At 39.3% G+C, this 18,825-nt stretch overlaps 1 protein-coding gene and 2 pseudogenes across 1 annotated transcript in view; 1 reads left to right on the top strand and 2 right to left on the bottom strand.

The window, feature by feature from the left end:
- Adam2 (ADAM metallopeptidase domain 2) overlaps nt 1–18,825 on the bottom strand; it is an 87,584-nt gene that overhangs the window by 4,259 nt on the left and 64,500 nt on the right. Inside the window, exons 16-19 of the mRNA XM_012514616.2 lie at nt 9,754–9,937; nt 6,639–6,716; nt 6,230–6,350; nt 1,540–1,703 (exon numbers count right to left, since the gene is read on the bottom strand). Of these exons, the coding sequence (XP_012370070.2) occupies nt 1,540–1,703; nt 6,230–6,350; nt 6,639–6,716; nt 9,754–9,937 (547 nt within the window). The remainder of the gene's footprint in view (nt 1–1,539; nt 1,704–6,229; nt 6,351–6,638; nt 6,717–9,753; nt 9,938–18,825) is intronic.
- Nucleotides 7,623–7,750, top strand: LOC111816647 (annotated as a pseudogene).
- Nucleotides 17,329–18,172, bottom strand: LOC101585030 (annotated as a pseudogene).

The following is an 18,825-nucleotide window of genomic DNA, read 5'->3' as shown; positions in this document are numbered from 1 at the left end:
CCTGCGCCGCCCGGAGGAGGGCTCCTGCACACGCTCACATCGGTCTCCTTCCCTGCTGTCTGTTAGAGCCCGTGCGTAGCGCGGGACGAGTGTCCCCCAGTGGGCTGCGGGTACACGGACATAACACGTCTCAATTCTTTTCATATCCCCTCCCTTGCCGCCGCCATCGCTTAAGTCTCCTCCCCTGTCACAGATCCTGTTTCCTATTATCCACCTTTTATTTGGTTATTTCACTTATTTATACTTTCAGGCTCTCGTAGAACCACCTCCTGTGCGATTGCAGCTTGTGTGGTCTGCTTTACCTCCCCTAACATCTTGATCTCAAGTCGCATCCATTTTCCTATATAAGAGTCAGATTTATCTTTAATTTCGGCAAAGCAGTACTCTGCTGAACAGAAATGCCGTATTTTCATTATCCCTTCGTTTGATGAAGGACAGACAGGCCTCGTCCAAGAGCCAGCTGCCGTGAGCATGTGTCCCATACCGCGCTGTCGCTAACTCTCAGAAAGACAGCTAGAGTGGCAATATCCGAGGGCCAAATCATTTCATACTCAAAATGTTATTGATGAAATGTTTTTCAGCTTTCTCCTATATTTCCAACCTTATTTTCCCCTACAGTTACTTGGTTTCTCCACAATAAAGTTACCTAATGTAAAATCTGTGACATATTTAAGTGTTAGTAAAGCATACTTAAAATTATTAACTATTCTATGTTACATAGCATGGTAAAATATAGCCACAATTTTACATGAACTTCTTGACATATACCCATGAATTATATAGTCCATGCACATTGTCTTATTACTTCATTTAGTGAAATTCAAATTCATTTTAAGTAAAACAAAAGGCATAGGTATAAAATTCAAGGGCAGAAATTATTTTACAGAATTTGTTTTTGTGTCTTTGTTTTGCTGTACCAGGAATGAACTCAGGACTTCGTGCTTGCCAGGCAGGCGCTTGTTCTACTGAGCTATTTCCCTGGCTTACAGAAATTTTCATGAAAATTATACCAATTGTATCTAATAGCATATGTTCTTTTTTTTTTTTTTTTTTTTGAAGAGGGATTGTTTTTGTTTGTTAATTAGAGAGACTCTTTCTGTGTAGTCCAGACTGGCCTCCAACTGACCAGGCCAGGCTGGCCTTGAACGTGGTGTGTGTGGCCCTCCTTCCTCAGCCTCCAGATTGCTGGGATGACAGGTTTTACCACCATGCCTGGCCCAGTTAGTGTTTATTTTGAGACAGGGTCTCCCTAAGTTGCTGAGCTACATATCCTGCCTCAAACTTTAGATCCTCCTGCCTCATCCTCCCAGAGTGCTGGGATTATAGGCCTATGTTACCACACCCAGCTCCAAGTCTTTATCAGATTAAAACAGTTGATTTCTACTGATTATTCATTACATTAATTATTAACATGATAACTGCTAAATTTCTATACAGAAACAAAGTTAAATCTGAATTATTATTTTTGATATTTATCATGATGCTGTAAGTTATTATACCAAAAATTATAAAAGTAATAAAACTTAATGTGAAATCAACATACTCATCACTCATATAGTCTTCAGCTCTCCATTTTTTCCTTTGGTAATAGACTTTTACCAATATAACAACCAGTACAGATAAAATAATGAAAAAAGGAATGAGCAAGAAAAATGGCCACTTTTTAGGCTTGGTATGGTAAACACCCTCAATGATGTTCTTTTCTAGGAGAGAAAAAACACCAGAGATCAATTAGAAGACCAGGAATTCATGAAAGACAGTTCTACATTTTATTAGGAGTCCTACAGTAAAAATGTAAACCCTTCAATGCTTTTATACTTACCAAGATTTTAAATGAAGAAGATAACTTGACAGAGAAAGTACAAAAACAAACTCTTTTAGTGCCTACCTAATAGCCCTAACCCTCGCTTTTTCTTTGAGAAATGTCTCCTTGGCAGTCCATACTACAGATGAACAGCACTAAGTGCAATTTCTATTCAAATGAAAGTTTTAGTCAAAAATCACTGCACGTAGAACATTTTGATTAGGTCTAAACTGTGTTTTATTGCATTAATATTTACTTTCATGTCTTGTCTAAGAAATGGTTGCTTATCCTAAGGTCGTGAATGTCATGCTACTGCTAGAAAATTTATAGTCTTAGCCTCTACATTTGATTTATAAGCCACTTCCCATCGACTGGTAACCGGTCGGGATGCTGTGGTTCATTTGGACTTATGCAGATAGCCATTCGCTTCAGTGTTGCACTTCGAATGGACTTTCTTCCCTCATTACCTTCAAATCTTACTGAAAAATCAATTAATCATTTTTAATATGCCCATTTCTAAACTTCTATTCCATTCTGTTGATATATTTGTGCATCTAACCTTTGCCAACGCCACACTGTCTCAGTTAGTAGAATTATGTACTGAATTTGTAATATAAAGCAATTTAGTAAATTCAATATCAGGCCAATAGACTAAGTCTTTCTCCTGCTCTTTTTTCAAAGTGATTTGACTCTTGTAAGAATTTTTGTGTGTATGTTAGAACCAAATTGTTAATTTCTGAACAGCTGTGTCTATTTTCATTAGTATTTTTAATCTATAGGCTTTTGTTATAGAATTAACATAGGGTATGATCTATTTATCATTAATATGGTACATATGTAATGCATAAATTTGCATTATATATATTAAATAAAATGCACAGTTAATTTGGTGGCGATTGACATCTTAGCAATCACAAGCCTTCTAGTGGGTGACAGGTCCTGTTTTCCCATTTATTTTGGTGTTAAATATTATTTTTTTTTGTATTTTAGGACAGGGTCTCCAGGGTCTCACTGCACAGATTGGACTCATAGTGCTCCGCCTGTGTTCAGCCTCCCAAGAGCTGGGATTACAGGCACGCACCACCACACAGGCCCAGTCTCAATCGCTGTCTGAGCACGCTCGGGGGGGCGGGGCTGGCAAGACACGCTGGGGATCAAGCCCTGGCTGCTACGTCTGCCTAAGCAGATGCTTTAATCCGCTGAGCTATTTGGCTGCCCGAGCACTGCTATTAGGTTGACTGCTGTTCACTCTTCCTCTTCTATAGCAGCACAACTGATTGTTATACCCCGGTGATTTCTGCTTTCTCTCAAGAGGCGCTTATTGCTTGCAGGGGTGTTTCTGTACATTCCTCAGGATTTTCTATGCACTCGGCCACATCAGCGATGATAAAAGCAGCCTCAGTTTACCTTTCCTCATCTTTTCGCTTCCCCTTTGCTGTCATTTCTTTGATGCACGAGCTAGGGAGGGAACGCAGGCTTTATTGCCTTGCTCCCACTTTATACAGATTGACTTTTTTTTTTTTTGGTAGTACCAGGGATCAAACTCAGGACCTTATTCCACTGAGCTGTCTCTCCAGCCCCTGATTGATTTTTGAATGCTAAAGAATCGCACTGGTCTGGATCATTGTGTTTTAATATAGACAGCTAAAGAATATGAGCTACTGTTTTGTTGGGGTTGGGGACTTTGTTCATAAAGGACATACTTGGTGATTTTTTTTTTTCTGTTAGTTTGACTGTCTGAATTTGACATCAAAGATACATTTTCCTCATAAAATGCATTGATGAGTCTTTCCCCACTAGCATTTTTTTTTTAAACAGCATTTTTTTCTGCAGAAATGTGGTTTCACTCACTATCTGGACTATAGTTTGCTTGTCTATGTTGGTAGTGGGTTTTCTATGCCATCGACCTTCAAAAGTTTTAGTGTCTGGCTTATTGTTTCTGCTCTTTGGTTGTTCATCCACATTTCACAAGAAATGTCCCAAAACTCTCTCTCGTATATGAAGGCCATTCTCACAAGCCTGCTTGACACAAGCTTTTCCCTGTGCTATGCCTTAGTAAGGCTGCTATGGAAAAATCTGCTTAACACGCTTCACAGACATCTTGTGGGTGAATTCTTAGGAGCTGTTTCCACAAAACATTTAGGCCTTTTGTATATATGAAGATGTCTCTGCCAGACATTCATTTAAAATTTTATTAAGTTCTAATAGAGGAAATCATAGGAAAATGCTTGATATATATTTTATTCTGAGATAGAACTTTATTACTAAAATAAAATCTCAAATTTGCTGGTAGCCATTTGTCATGAAATATTTGTTGGAAAATATTCTTTTTCTTTCCTTCCCAAGAAGGAAAATCAACTTGATTGTTATCCTGCTTCTACCTACACCCTAGCTGTCTTATATTTAACCTGCATTTTATTTGCTACCAAAAGGAAGCACGAGTTTCACCTTCTACATTAGCACAGGCTACAATGCTGTCAAACACTTGATCACTTCATAGTAAGTGTTCCACTTTTTCTAACTACTACTAATACCTTTTTAATTAATTTTATTGAGAAATGAATAGCAATGAGAGAGTTTCAAAACAGGTGAGTAGGACAGTTACAATAATTAATACATTGCATATTGTTGTCTTCATAGTAGTTATTCATAGTACAAGATGCGGACAGGATATCCTGTCCAAACACTATTAGTACAAAACTTTCTTTTTATTGAATTAAGAGAAAGTAACTGTATATCTCTCCTACCTATTTTGTATATACAGATACAGAATGCTCCTTCATTTGTATCCCCCTTTTTTGTTTAGTTTTGTTAGAGATGGGTATTCCATTTCCACTTAAATATTGTAGGTGCGTGAAACTAATACCTTTTTAAACCATCCTTGAATTGCTCACTGAAAAACCTTCTCAGTAGAATTTCAACTTGTCTTTAAGAGCCTCTGGGAGCCCTAGATACCTTCCATGGACTGACCAGTTCCAAAGTAAAGGCCATAAGCCTTACATTCATTACAGAAATGCACTACCCAGGCTTCTATATGTTGCTGTGTAAGAAATTACTCCCAAGTTTAGTTACTTAGATTAATCATTTAACTTTGCTTGCAAGTTTGTGGGACATGCATTTAGGTAAAGCTTTATTGTGGAGAGGTTATATTTTGGTGTCTAGGTATAGTTATTTTTTATGCATTGCAAATAAATTTCAAAGGAATGAGTGCTCCCAGAATAAGCTACCCAAGAGACCCAGTCAGAATCTGAAAGACAGAAGGTCGCTTTTGCCCAAGTTGTTGATCAAACATATCACTAAGACCAACGTGTATGCTAGGAGCACAGCTCCCATTGCTGCTTGGGTAAAGGATGCCTGTGTGCATGGGCAGAAGAAACTAACTGCAACTCTTACAACTAACATATGAAAAAAAATTGCCTGATCCTAACTGCTACTGCAGATTCTGATTCATTACTGGCTTTTTCTAAACTCTGTCCTTACTTTGATCAATATTGCAGACAGCTGTATTGACCAAGCTCCTTGGCTTACTCTCCTCTAGTTAGGTCTGCTAAATCCATCACTAGATAGACACTGTAGAATTGGCAGAGTGGAATAGCTATGGCATTTCTCCCCCCTCTTGCTTAGCATGGCCAATAGTGACTAGATCTTTATTTTTGGTACTGGGAATCGAAGGACCTCACACTTGCCAGGAAGGCGCTGTGATGCTGAGGTATACTCCCATATCTTTTAAACCTCCAGCTGACTCGAATAGTACCTATTCCCCAGCTCTGACCTTGGTCAGATGTCATGTTCAGGTTCTAGTTCTAGTGATATCACCTCCTTTTATTTATTTATTCATTTATTTCTGTATGTTAGGGAAGGGTCTACTGGGTATTCAGGGTCTTACTACTAGATCTGACTTGTAGTGATCCTCCTGTTTACAGCCTCCCAAGTGCTGGGATTACAGGTGCTTGCCACCACGCTCAGTCTCAGTCACTGTCTCAGCGCATCATAGCAGGCCCGGAGATCCAACCCCCAGCCCCTGTGCCTGCTTGCAGGCGCTTTAATCACTAAGCTATTTGGCCAGCCCTGATCATCTCCTTTTATTGTCACTCCAGCCCTTGGTAGTTTCCTGTTGTTAATATCTAGTTATCATCATTTTCTGGTTGTTTTTCATTTCTCCCATTTTGTTACCTGATGCCTCGTATCGACTTCCTTCCTTCAAGGTCCAACCTGAGTTATGATTTCTTACCTAGGCTCTAACTGATCTTGTATGTATATGTGTGTGTGTCACATATACTCTCTATATGTTCATTGTAAATGGCCATATGTGGTTTATTATTTGATGCTTAGAGATAATCTGAATATAAATTGGTATGCCAAAGTTTTTAAACTTAATGAATTAAAATGATGTTTTCTATGTTTCCATCTGTGATTAATACTCACCAGGGAATGGTTCGAGCCGTGCGCTGTCCACACTCCCACCAATCGATGATCCAACTGCATTCTCGCAGTTTGGTGGTGCGAATGGGGGATCACAGTGACATTGCTTTTTGTTATTGCATACCTGAAAGCAGGAGAACATCGTCTTCTAAGATCAGCGCCTGGATCTATGTGTGTTCAAGAATTGTGAAATGGTTCTTAGGTAAAATAAAACCAATTTTCCTACTTGATTGATGAGTATGTATGTGTGTACATGAGGGTGTGTGCACACGCTTCTGCGTGCATGTGTGCGTGTGTGCATGTGTGTGTGTGTGTGCGTGTGTGCATGTGTATGTGTACCAGCCTGTGTACACACATTTGCTTTCTTTGCAGTAGGCTAAGTGATTGCTAACCTCCCAGGATAAGTACTTACGCCGTTATTGTTGCAGGTCTGTGGTGTGCAGTCATAACCTAAGTATGTATCATCTACACATTGTTTATTCCTACAAACCTAAAAGAAAGGAATAAGTCAAAATAAGCTCATTGATATTCTATCTAGATTTGTCATTTAATTTAAAACATCCCCTACTATGGCTACCATCAAAAAGACAAAAAACAGTAGCAAAAATTAGTGAAGATGTGGTGAAAGGGTGAGTCCTTATATACTGCTTGTGGAAATGAAAATTAGTACACCAGTTCTGGAAAGCAATATGAAGCTTCTTACTCTGACCCAAAATAAATTACAACTACCATAAGAGCCAGTAACTTCCCTATTGGATCTCTTTACTTCTATCTCTGTCTGTGTCTCTGTCTCTGTCTGTCTGTCTGTCTGTCTGTCTGTCTGTCTGTCTGTCTAAATCTGTATCTCCACCTTTGTTCATGAATTTAATGTTTTTCCGTGATTCTTGTCACAAACTGAATTGGACAAAAACTAAATCAAATTTTCCCATAAAGTCAATCCTAAACCTAATCACTGAATTTGATTCAAGATTATTCTCAAATGAAAAATAAAATCCATAAATCAAATAGATGCATACTCTCTTGTGCGTTGCAGCATCACCCATGGTATCCACTATCCAACAGACTGAATTAAACTTAAATGCCTAACATGGATTAATGGATAAAGATATGTGGCGTATACAGATGACGGAATACAAGTTAGTCATAAAAAGAGTGAAATAATCCCTTTGTGGCAACATGAATAAGCAGGGGAGACACTATGTTAAATGCAATATGCCAGGCACAGAAGTTCCATGTAATCTTACCGTATGTGAATCTGAAAATGTTAGAAGGAAGTTGAGATTAGAGAGTGGTTACCAGTGGCTGGAGACAGTATGGGAAGGGTGAGATGGAGGTTTGGTCAACAGGTACAATGTTACTGTTAGAAAGGAGGAGCGCATTCTGGTCCCCAATTGCAGAGCTCACTTCAGCAACGCGTACACTAAAATCAGAACGATACAGAGGAGATGAGCGCGGCCCCTGCGCAAGGATGGCATGCAGATTCATGTTCAGAGGAGGGGGACTCTAGCTATGTGTTATATTTTTCAAGTGGGATTTGAGTACTCTCACAATGAGTCGATGATAAATATTTAAAGTGATGGGTATGCTACTTCCTCTGCTTTGATCATTACACAAATGTCTATGTATTTTGGAACATTATACCGATGAACACATACAATTATTAGTTAGAAAATAGCTTATATCTGTGCATACATGTATGTAAGTAAACAGGTAGAAAGCATGTTCACCAGAATGGTCATATAATTATATCTCAGATATGTATATGTGTTTGTTTTACTATGTGAATCTTTACTGTTTCCATGTGTAAAACAGGCACATAACATTTTAACAACTAAAAACAACCATTATGGAAATGAGGATGCTGATGCCTCAAAAAGTTAAAAGTAGCAATTCCATTTGACCGAGCTATACCTCTTCTGGTTATCTTCCAGTGAAAGCTGAAGACATTGTATTACAATATCCATGCACAGCCATGCTTGTAGGAGTATGGTTCCTAAGAGCTCTATCTTGGTAGCAATCAGTGGGTCTATCAGTGTACAGAGGCGTAAAACAGCGATGCATACACACACAATGCTGTGCCATGTGGTTCCATTTGAGTCAGTTGTGGAAAAATGGAATCACTCGGAGACACTACGGCTAAGTGAAGTAAGTCAGACAGAGATTAAAATTGCATGTTTTCTCTTATGTGAGAACCCCTAAATATAAGTAAAGGGGAAAAATAGATGATAAAAAACAAGGTGGATTTTGTGGAGATGGGTGGAGAGGGGAGGGAAAGGAGTCTAAGTAAAAATGATTAAGATGCTGTTATGGATTGTCTCTAGTTGCCCCCCAAAGCCTCCTGCAGTTATGTGTACAGTTTGTGATGTGTACAGTTTGTGATTAATTCATGATCCAGTGCTGGGATTATGGGTGTGAGTGCTGCTGGGATTATGGGTGTGAGTGCTGCTGGGACTATGGGTGTGAGTGCTGCTGGGACTATGGGTGTGAGTGCTGCTGGGACTATGGGTGTGAGTGCTGCTGGGACTATGGGTATGAGTGCTGCATCCAGCCTGGGGCAGAGAGCCTCAATGCAGCTTAAGGGAGATAGATGGGCTCTCTGTTGCCATTGCCGCCAGCACGCCTGCCCTTTCGCTCTTGCTGTTTTGCTGTTTTTCACCACCATGAACTGCTGCCTTCTGCCATGTGCCACTCTGCCTAGCAGCCAGCTGAGTATGGACTGAAACCATCACAAACTGAGCTAAAAACCCTTTCCTGCCTTAATTTTGGGTGTTGGGTACCTCATCCCAGCAATGGGAAAAAAGTAACCGAGACAGACAGATGCACTGTGTGTATGGACTGGGTCCCCAAGATGAATGTAATTGCTGTGTACTACAAATGCATACTATTAAAAATAACTTAAAGATAAGTACATTTGAAAAATTATTTCAAAAGATAATTCATGACATTAAAAGTACTCACTGTGAAACATGATGCAATTTAAGAAAATACAACGAATGAGCAGTATAATTCTCCATTTAGTGAATATGTGTAATTTTCATAAGAAAAAACAAAGTAGCCCATGAAAAGTTCACAGAAATACCACCTGTGCCTGATGGCAGAACCTTTGCTCATTAACTTTTTCTTATTTTCCAAATTTTAATGCTGGCTATATATTTCAACCATGAGAAAATATTAAATATATGTCATTTAAGGATACAGTACTAAGTGCCAGCTGTGCTGGCACAGGTCTGTCATCCCAGCACTTGAGAAGCTGAGGCAAGAGGATCACTGACTGTGAGTTCCAGGCCAGCCTGGGCTACATGGTGAGTTCAAGGACAGCCTAAGCTGCATCCTGAGACCCCCATATCAAAAACAAAACAAAACAATAAAAGCAAACCCAAAAGAAACTATGGTATAAAGTATTCAGAAGTTATTTATTTAGGCAGAACCAGGGATTGAACTCAGGCCCTTGCGCTTGCCAAGGAAGCGCTTATTCTACTGAACCATCTCCCCGGCTCCCAGAAGTTATTTGAGAAGAAACTACCCACCTTTCCTGTATCACACACAGTCCCGTCCTGCACCCACATCTTCCCCTTATTTTTATGATTGAGAGCATATTCCGCACCAACGCAGATCTGTCCACTTATGTTGGAATAAATAGTAATGGCCTCCTTATTTCTGAGGATTTCTTTCTTATTATGTAAACATATTAATTTTCCACACTTCAGGTTGCTGTAATTTACACATAGATGAAAATCATGAATCTTAATACTTGCCTATCATTAACAAGAGCAAGTGAATTCAAAGAAAACATTCAATATCTGCAATAGAGCACATGCAATTTTAAAATATCAAAAGGGAGAGCTTTCCCAAATTGTTAATAAAAACATTTTAATAATAGTTGCGAACAACTTCCCATTAACCTAATGCTTTCTGTGCATGCAATGCCTTCGCCTCTTTTTTGATCCTCAAGCATCAGAATACGCAGGGTATATTCTATTTTTTTTGTTGTTTTGTTTTGAGACAAGGTCATACTATGCAGTCCAGGTTGACCTAGAATTCACAGTGATCTTCCTGCCTCAGCCTCCCAAATGCTGGAATTACAAGCATGGGCCACCACACCCAGCTTCTAATCTTTAGAAAATGAGAGAAACTGTCCAAATGCCAGCCTTGTTTGGCTTTTTCTCAGCTTCACATTGTTGGTTCTTCAATGTTATGATGCTAGACCACATATAAGCAGGATGACGTGTTGTTCTTATGTAAAGTAAACCTCAAGGCAGGGACAGGTCAGAGGAGGGCAGGGGAGGGGAGGGGCAGTAAGAGGGATCGAGATATGACATGTATGTGTGTGGTAACACACCATGAATGCATTTATTATGAATTACAAACATATACTAATAATAAAGGAGAAAAGAGAAAAATTAGATGTGCCCCAGATTCACACAATTGGGTAAAAACTCAAATTCTAAGCCACAACCACTGGCTGCTCTGTAACTTGGTCCAGGACGTGCCGCACTCGGTCCATACCGCTGTGCGGGCTTCTAGTCTCAGCCCCAGCATTGACAGTAAAAAGAAAAGTGTGTCTTCCTGGTACTCTTGTAAGCCACATAGAAATCATCATAGTAACCAGCAGAATCTTTATAGAAGAACAATAATACCACCAAAAATGGTCATTCCTGCATTAAAAAGTGCAAATCAAATGACTGTTGAATGCTGTCTTCCACATGGAGCACAGATGTCTGGCCCTCTACCTTTTTAGGAGAAAACACCCTTTGAAGTGAGCTGAGGCTATTGTCAGACAGTGGCTAGGAAGACTGACCACCAAGCAAAACGTGTGCTGAGTGCTTCACGCGGAAGAGAAATTAGCTTAGATGGAAGGTTCTAGCAGTGTGGAGGACGGACAGCTTTCTCAGCTTACGGAAATTCCCTTCTACACCTAGAACAAAAGAGTGCTTCTTGGGGATCAATGGTAGGTTCTCTAATGAAGCAGACACCGAAACAGAGTGCAGGAGAATCTAAATGAAGAAGCTCATGGGATACAGAAGGTGGAGCTAAATCATCTTATCCCAAATCCAGGTCTAACACAGAGCCTAGTAAATAAAAACAGACTCTGAGATCTTTGAGAATGCTCCCAAAGCAAACAGTACATTTTCTTGTCAATTTTTCATATTTGGTACATCTTCGCAATACCTCCTGATCATATTTCCTGTTGCAAGCTGGTACATGTATATCACACATCTAAGTTCTTTTTTCACACCTCCTTCCTCCACCATCTCTTGGTCCTCTATCTCTCTATTTCCTACTCTAATGGCCAGAGAAGTTGAACACTTTTCATGTATTTATTGGCCATTTGTATTTTTTTTCTGAGAAGGATCTATTCATTTCAGTTGTCTTTTTTATGTGTCCTTTATTTTGATGGGTCTAATTTCTTTTCTCATTTCTTTGCATTTTTATTTCCATGTCATAGCTTGTCCCTTTACTGTGTTGTTTTCTTGATTGGGCAGAAGCTTTTTGATTCTTGTGTTATTTTTGTGTTACTTGGTCTCTGTTCAGAAGGTACTTGCCTATTGTATATCTTCAAGAGTTTTACCGAGTTTATTTTTCAGCAACAAGAAAAACATAACTAAGGCATGTGCCAGTACCACACTGTTATCAGTGTGGCTCTGTAATATAATTTGAAGTCTTGGATTGTGAAAACTCCTGGTGTGGTTTTTTTACTCAGGATTTCTTTTGCTATTCTGAATCTCTTTTGGTGTCACATGAATTTTAGGACATTTTTCTCTAGTTCTGTGAAGAATGCTGCTGTTATTTAGATTGGGATTGCATTAAATCTATATATCAGTTTTTGAAGAATGGCCATTTTGATTATATTGGTTTCGCCTGCCGAGAACAGGAGGTATCTTTCTGTTTTCTTGTGTCCTTTCCTATCTCCGTTTTCAGAGTACTGTGGATTTCTTTGTAGAGGTCTTTCATTGTCTTTGTTAGGTTAGAATTGCATTTTTTCCTAATTATTTTCTTGTGATTTCATTACTGGTGTACAGGAACACTGTCAGTTTTTATCCCTTTTATTTCTTTATGTTGCCTGGTTGCTCTGGCTAATATTTTGAGGAGCGCATTAAATATGAGTCATTGTCTTGTTCTTGTTGTCAGAAGGGATGCTGTCAGGTTTTCCCATTTGATATGATGTTGGCAGTAGGGTTGTCATAAGTGGTTTTTAACAGACTGAGATTAGATCTTTCTATATCCATTTTCTTCAGGGTTTTTACCATAAACAAATGTTGAATTTTTTAAACGGGAAAAAGAAAACACAATCTCAACAAAATAATAGGAAAATAACAGTAACTAATACGCTTCATGTTGTTATCTTCCAAGTAGTTACTCAGAGTATAAGATGTGGGCATAAAAAAATTTCCCAAATGATATTAGAACAAGCCTTTCTTTTTAATGAATTAGGAGAAACTAGTAGTATAACTATGTTGCTTTCTTCCTTCTCCCTTCCTTCCTTCCTTTCCCCCTTCCCTCACCCTCATTTCTCTTTCCTTTTGAACAATTTCTTCTCATTTCCCCATACCTGTTGTACACTTGGGTCCCCATTTACTTTCTCATGCCAGGGAGACAATAAGGTGTTTCCACATGTGAGTCTGACTTACTTCACCTATGAGTAGGGTCTCCAGTTGCAGCCATTTACCTATAAATGTCTTAGTTTATTCTTTTTTATGGCTGAGTAGCACTCTGTTCTCATTCCCCAGTTGATAGAAATCTGGGTGGTTTCCAAGATTTACTGTGCTGCTATAAACATGGATGAACATATACTGTTATGGTATGATGTCTCTAATTCTTCCAGGAAGATAACCAAATGGGGAATAGCTGGGTCAAATGGGACCTCTAATCCTAGTTTTTGAGAAATCTCCACACTGATAATTATAGTGGTTGCATCGGTCTGCACTCCCATCAATAGTACAGAGGGGCTCCTTGTTCCCTACGGCTCCTTCAGCATTTGTTATTAGTTGACTTCTTGATGACAGCCCTTCTTTCTCTACTGAGATAGAATCTCTGTGTTTTTTAATTTGCATCTCTTGAATGACCAATGATGTTGAAGTTTTTTTTCATATATGTAATTGTGTGTTTGCATTTCTTCATGTGTCAAATGCTTATTCACCTCAGATACCCATTTTTGGATTGCATATTTGAATTTGGGGGGATCTGATTTTTTTCAATTTTGTATGTGTCCTTAGATATAAGTCATGTGTCTAAGGGACAAATGACCAAATTTTTCTCCTATCCTGTGGGGTGTCTCTTCACTCTAATGGTAATTTTGTGTGTGTGTGTGTGTGTGTGTGTGTGTGTGTGTGTGTGTGCTGGAAATGGAACTCAGGACCTTGCTCTTCCCAGGCAGGAGCTGTACTGCTAAACTATATCTCTGTCTCCCTCTAATAGTGATTTCTTCGATAGGATAGCAACTCAGTTGTTATTCGACATAATGTTTCCCATGTGATCAGGGTTTTTGTTCATTAAATCTTTGGCAGATTTAGTGTTCCTGTTTTAATATTTAGATATTTGACTCATTTCAATTGTAGCTCAGTGGATGGTGGGAGACATGGATCTAGTTTTGTGTTTTGCAAGTGGAAAGCCAGTTTTTCCAGCACCATTTTTATTAAAGAGGCTCTTTCCTCTGGTCAACATGTTTGGCACCATTGTCAAAGAGAAGGTGGCTGACTGTGTTTGGAGTTGTTTCTGTATCTTCTAACTTGTTCCACTGACCTTAGGTGTTTTTTTCCTTTTGCCAGCATCGTGCTGTTTTTATCACTGTAGTTACATAGTATGATTTCAAATCAGGGATTATGATGTCTCCTGCCTTGCCTCTATTTGGTTGGGTCCTTCCATAGTTTTGGTATCAGGGTAATACTTGCTTCCAGCAATGATTTTGGGATTATTGATTCCCCTTAAATTTCATTAAAGAGTTTTAGTTTTTCTCTTAAATTTCTTGTAAAATTCAACACTTAATCTGTCAAGACCTGGGCTTTCTTTGTTGATAAGTTTTAAATTACATTTTTAATTTCATTAACTGATATTTGGTTATTTAGAATTTTTATATCTTTTTGATCCAGCTTTGGAAATTCATATGTGTCTAGGAATCTGTCCACTTCTATGTTTTCCATCTTGTTAGAATACAGGTTCTTGGGAGCTGGCGAGATAGTTCAGCAGTCTAAAGCCCCTGCTTAGGCTAGCTTAGGCAAGTACCCAATGCCTGCGGTTCGGTCCCCAACACCACATGCTATGCCAGCCCTGCCTTTAGGGTGGGCTGAGCCAGCCAAAACAAGAACAAAAACAAACAAACAAACAAACAAACAAACAAAAAACCAATATAGGTTCTCAAAGGAGATACTGGTGATTTTCTGAATTTCTGCAAAATACATTTGATTTCCCCCTTTTTATTTGTAATTGCATGGATTGAATCTTTCCTCTTTTTGATGAGATTGGCTAGGAGTTTATCAGTTTGATTCAGTCTTTCAAAGAATCAACTATATGATTCATTGATTCTTTGCATTATTTTCTTAATCTCAATTGCATTAATTTCTGCTCTTTTTTTATAATTTCTTCTCTCAGATGAGGGTTGGGTTTGATTTTTTCTTTTTTTCCCCTAGAAATCTGAGATTCAACATTCAGTTGTTTATTTGAGTTTGTTTTGTTTTCCTGATGTGAGGGCACATCCCTATAAATTTCCTCACAGGACTGCTTTAGCCCATATGTTCTTGTATGTTGTGTCAGAATTCTTGTTTAATTATAGATATTGCTTAATTTCTTCCTTAATTTTCTCTGAGACCCATTGTTTGTACAAGAAGGTGCTATTTAATTTCCATGTTTATGTAGGTTTTTGTTGTTTGTTTTGCTATTGATTTCCATCTTCATTGCACTATGGTCAGATAATATGCATGGGGTGATTTTGATTCCTCTGTGTTTACTTATGCATGTTTTATGGGCTACTATGTGTTCTATTTTGAAGAACATCCCATGTGCAGCTGAGAAGAATGTGTATTCAGATGTTGCAGGGCAGAACATTCTATAAACATCTACTATGTCTGTTTGTTCACAGGTGGTGTTTAATTCTGATGTTTATTGATTTTTTTTTTGTCTACTTGATCTATATAATTGTGAAGGTGGAGTATTTTAAGGTCCTCCATTACAGTTGTGCTCACGCTTATTTGATTTTTCCTGTGTGTTAATATTTGTTTTATGAGCTGGGTGTACTTGTATTTGGTGCATGGATATATTTATGATTGTTCTCTCTCTCTCTCTCTCTCTCTCTCTCTCTCTCTCTCTCTCTCTCTCTCTTTCTGTATTTTAGGGAAGGGTCTACAGGGTGTTCAGAATCTCACTACTAGATCAGTCTTATAGTGATCCACCTGTTTCCAGCCTCCCAAGAGCTGGGATTACAGGCGCACGCCACCATGCCCAGTCTCAATTGCCCAGTCTAATATTGTTTTATATCCTTTGGCTTTCAGCCTATGAATTTCTTTCTGAGTTAAATGAGTTCCCTAAATGCAGCATATTGTTGGATTTTGTTTCTTGATACATTCAGCCAGTCTGTTTCTTTTGATTGGTGAATTGAGACCATTTACATTGATGGTTATAACGTATTTATTGGCTTATCTTTTTCATCTTATTTTCCTTTTGTTGGTTCCCTGTCTTTCCCCTTTGTTTGTTCACCCTACCTGGTAGCTTCTTTCTACTGGTGTTCTTGGTTTGTGGTCTGCTTTTTCTCTTCTATTCTATCCTTCAGAGAATTATGATGAGCTAGTTTGGTGGTCATGAATTTCTTTAGTTGTGCTTTGTAATGGAAGTATCTTATTTCTCTACTGATTTTGAAAGACAGTTTGAGAGGTACATCAATCTGAATTGGAGGTTGTTCTTTTTCAGGACTTAACTTATTCTACACAGGTCTTGTGTTGAGAAGTTTGCTGTGAAATGTGTTGAGAAGTTTGCTGTGATTCTGATGTGATTCTTTATAGATTGTTTCTTTTCTCTAGCTACTTTTAATATTTTGTTCTTGTGCAGAATTTCTGGAATCTTGATTATTATATGCCGTGGTGTAGACTTATTTTGGTCATGGCTATTTAGAATTGTATATGGCTTATTTATTTGTAAGTCAATTTCTTAATCTATATTTGGGAGGTTGTCTACCATTATTTCTGTGAAGAGATTTTATGGCTTTTGCTCTGTTTCCAGCTTTCTTACTGACACCAGTCAATCTTAGTTTGTTCTTCTTTGCTTCATCTTATAGCTGTGGGATTGACTTTTCATAGTCTTGTGCTGTTTAGTTTCAGTTTTTTTTTGTTTTTTAACCAGGAATCAAACTCATGACCTCTCACATGCCAGGCAGACATTGTGCTGCTTAGCTATATCCCCAGCCCTGTCTTGCTATTTTTATGATATATTTCTTTTCATGGTTGCTTGCTACAATACTGTCTTATAGATCTGATATTCTATCTTGTCTTATTGAATCTGTTGTGTATACTCTCAATGGGGTTTTATAATCCGCTGCAGTTTTGTTTGGATCTATTTCATGGATTCCAATTCTTTGTTGGGCATTCATGGTTCCTATTATCTTACTAAGCTCCTCTGTTTTTGTCTGTGTCTGCTTTAATATCCTCATTTTGATTGTCATTTGCTTTAGCACCTTAGAGATTATTTTTTTCCTATAACCTCTTCCATTTTTTTTTTCACTTATATTGCTATCATTTCAGAAAGTTCTGGTTGTTGGCTTCCACTTTCCTCTATTTCACTGTGTTCTTGACTTGTCCTGGGTGGGCTGAGAGTCTAGGATTACATTTTATTTCTGCATCTTGTCATTTTCTTTTCCTTCTTTCTCTCTCTCTTTTTTTTTTTTTTTTAGTGTGAAAAATCACACCTCAAAAAACACTTTAACTTCAGCCTAACAGCGCCAGGTACAATGTCTGGGGACAGACTCTGGGTATCATGCTGTGTAGCAACCACACATTCACATACAGCTCAGAGAAGGCCCCCAAAAGGGGACTTACCTTTGGGTATTGAGCCCAAGAGGGGAGGGGCAGCCCCAGAGCAGGGGTGGGGGCAGAGGCAAGGTAAGGCCTGGGGAAAAGGTGCTACTTCTTGGTAAAGGAGATCTTCATGGCGTTGTTCTGGGTGATCTTAAGGCCCTGCAGGGCATCATGAGCGGCCCTGGTCTGCACTTTGTTGTCAAACTCCATGAAGGCAATATCATGCCACCCAGGCACCAGGTGGACCTCCTTGAAGCCAGGGAACTGTCGAAAAGCATGGACAACATGAGCTCATTGGTCTCCTCTGGCAGGTTGTTCAGGAACAGGATGTGATTTGGTGGATTCTCCAAGAGGTTGGGCTGGTGGCATCTGCCCTGGCATAAGCTGCTGTGGGGCCATGGCCCAAGGAGGAATCTGGCCTGGTGTGAGGCCTGGAGGCTGGATCATGCCAGGAGGTGGCATGTAGGGTGGTTGGCCCGGCATGTGGTGCATGATGTAGGGCGCCTTTGTCACGTGTGGCAGGCCCGGGACAGGGCCCTGCGCAGCTCCCATCACAGGGGCTGCTGCCCCACCCTGCAGACTTCTTGGCAGATGGCATCTCCTGACTCTTGGGCTTCCTCTTCTCCCATTTGTGGTCCTGCTCCACAAAAGTACCCTTCATCTTGGCAATGATATCCGAGTCGGTTTTGGCTTACTGGATGTGTATCCGCTTGTCGTAGAAAGGGAAGCCTTGCATGGAGCGCAGGGCATTAGTGGCACTGCTGATCTCCTTGAAGATGACAAAAGCCTGTCCTTTCATCCTCAGGCTCTGAGATATCAGAATATCCAGGATTTGGGCAAACTGGGAGAAGATGGCATACAGGGACTTCTTCAGCTCATCTTTCTTGATCTTCTCATTGAGGTTATTGATATAAATAGTGTGGTTGGCATGGGCCTTGGGAACTGCCATGGTAGGGCAAGAGGGCTGCAGGTCCCACAGGCCACAACAGCCAAGTTCTTCAGATCAGACTGCCTCTTTGTCTATTTTTTATTCTTTTTTTTCAGTGTTGAAACTTGCACATTTATTATGGCAGATCGCTTCATCTCTAGTATTAACATTTCCCTAGCATACGTCTGTTCCTCAGGGATGTTGTCTAGCTGCGGGTGCTTCGGGGTCTTGGTGTCTATCCAAGGAATCTACCTTGCCAAAGTATTAAAGATGGGAAGTTGCTTTCTATTTAGTTCAGCACCAATTCCTTTGGTACTGGACGCTGGTGATGGTTATGACCCTGCATAATAACAATGTTGTCATACAAGGGAGAAAAATGGATTATAACAGGTATTATATCCTGGCTAAAGAAGTACAGTTAACAACAACAATAGGCTCAAGCAGAGCCTGGCTACTGACAAATGATGGTAACTATGAACCTGGCATCTTTAACTACAGGAGCAAATTCTACAGTTATATAAAACAAAATCCATCATACACCAGGAGCTTATATGCAAGGATTTTATCCCTGGTGGAGTGATTTTACCCTGATATGTGTGTAGAAGAAAATACAAAGTAAAAACAGAAAGACAGGTAGGAATCTAAATTCTGAAATGAGAAAAAAAAAAAAAAAA

Source organism: Octodon degus, unplaced genomic scaffold (assembly GCF_000260255.1).
Source record: "Octodon degus isolate 3935 unplaced genomic scaffold, OctDeg1.0 scaffold00036, whole genome shotgun sequence".
Taxonomy (NCBI): domain Eukaryota; kingdom Metazoa; phylum Chordata; class Mammalia; order Rodentia; family Octodontidae; genus Octodon; species Octodon degus.
Note: the sequence above shows the minus strand (reverse complement) of the source record. Positions and strands in the feature narration are given on the sequence as shown.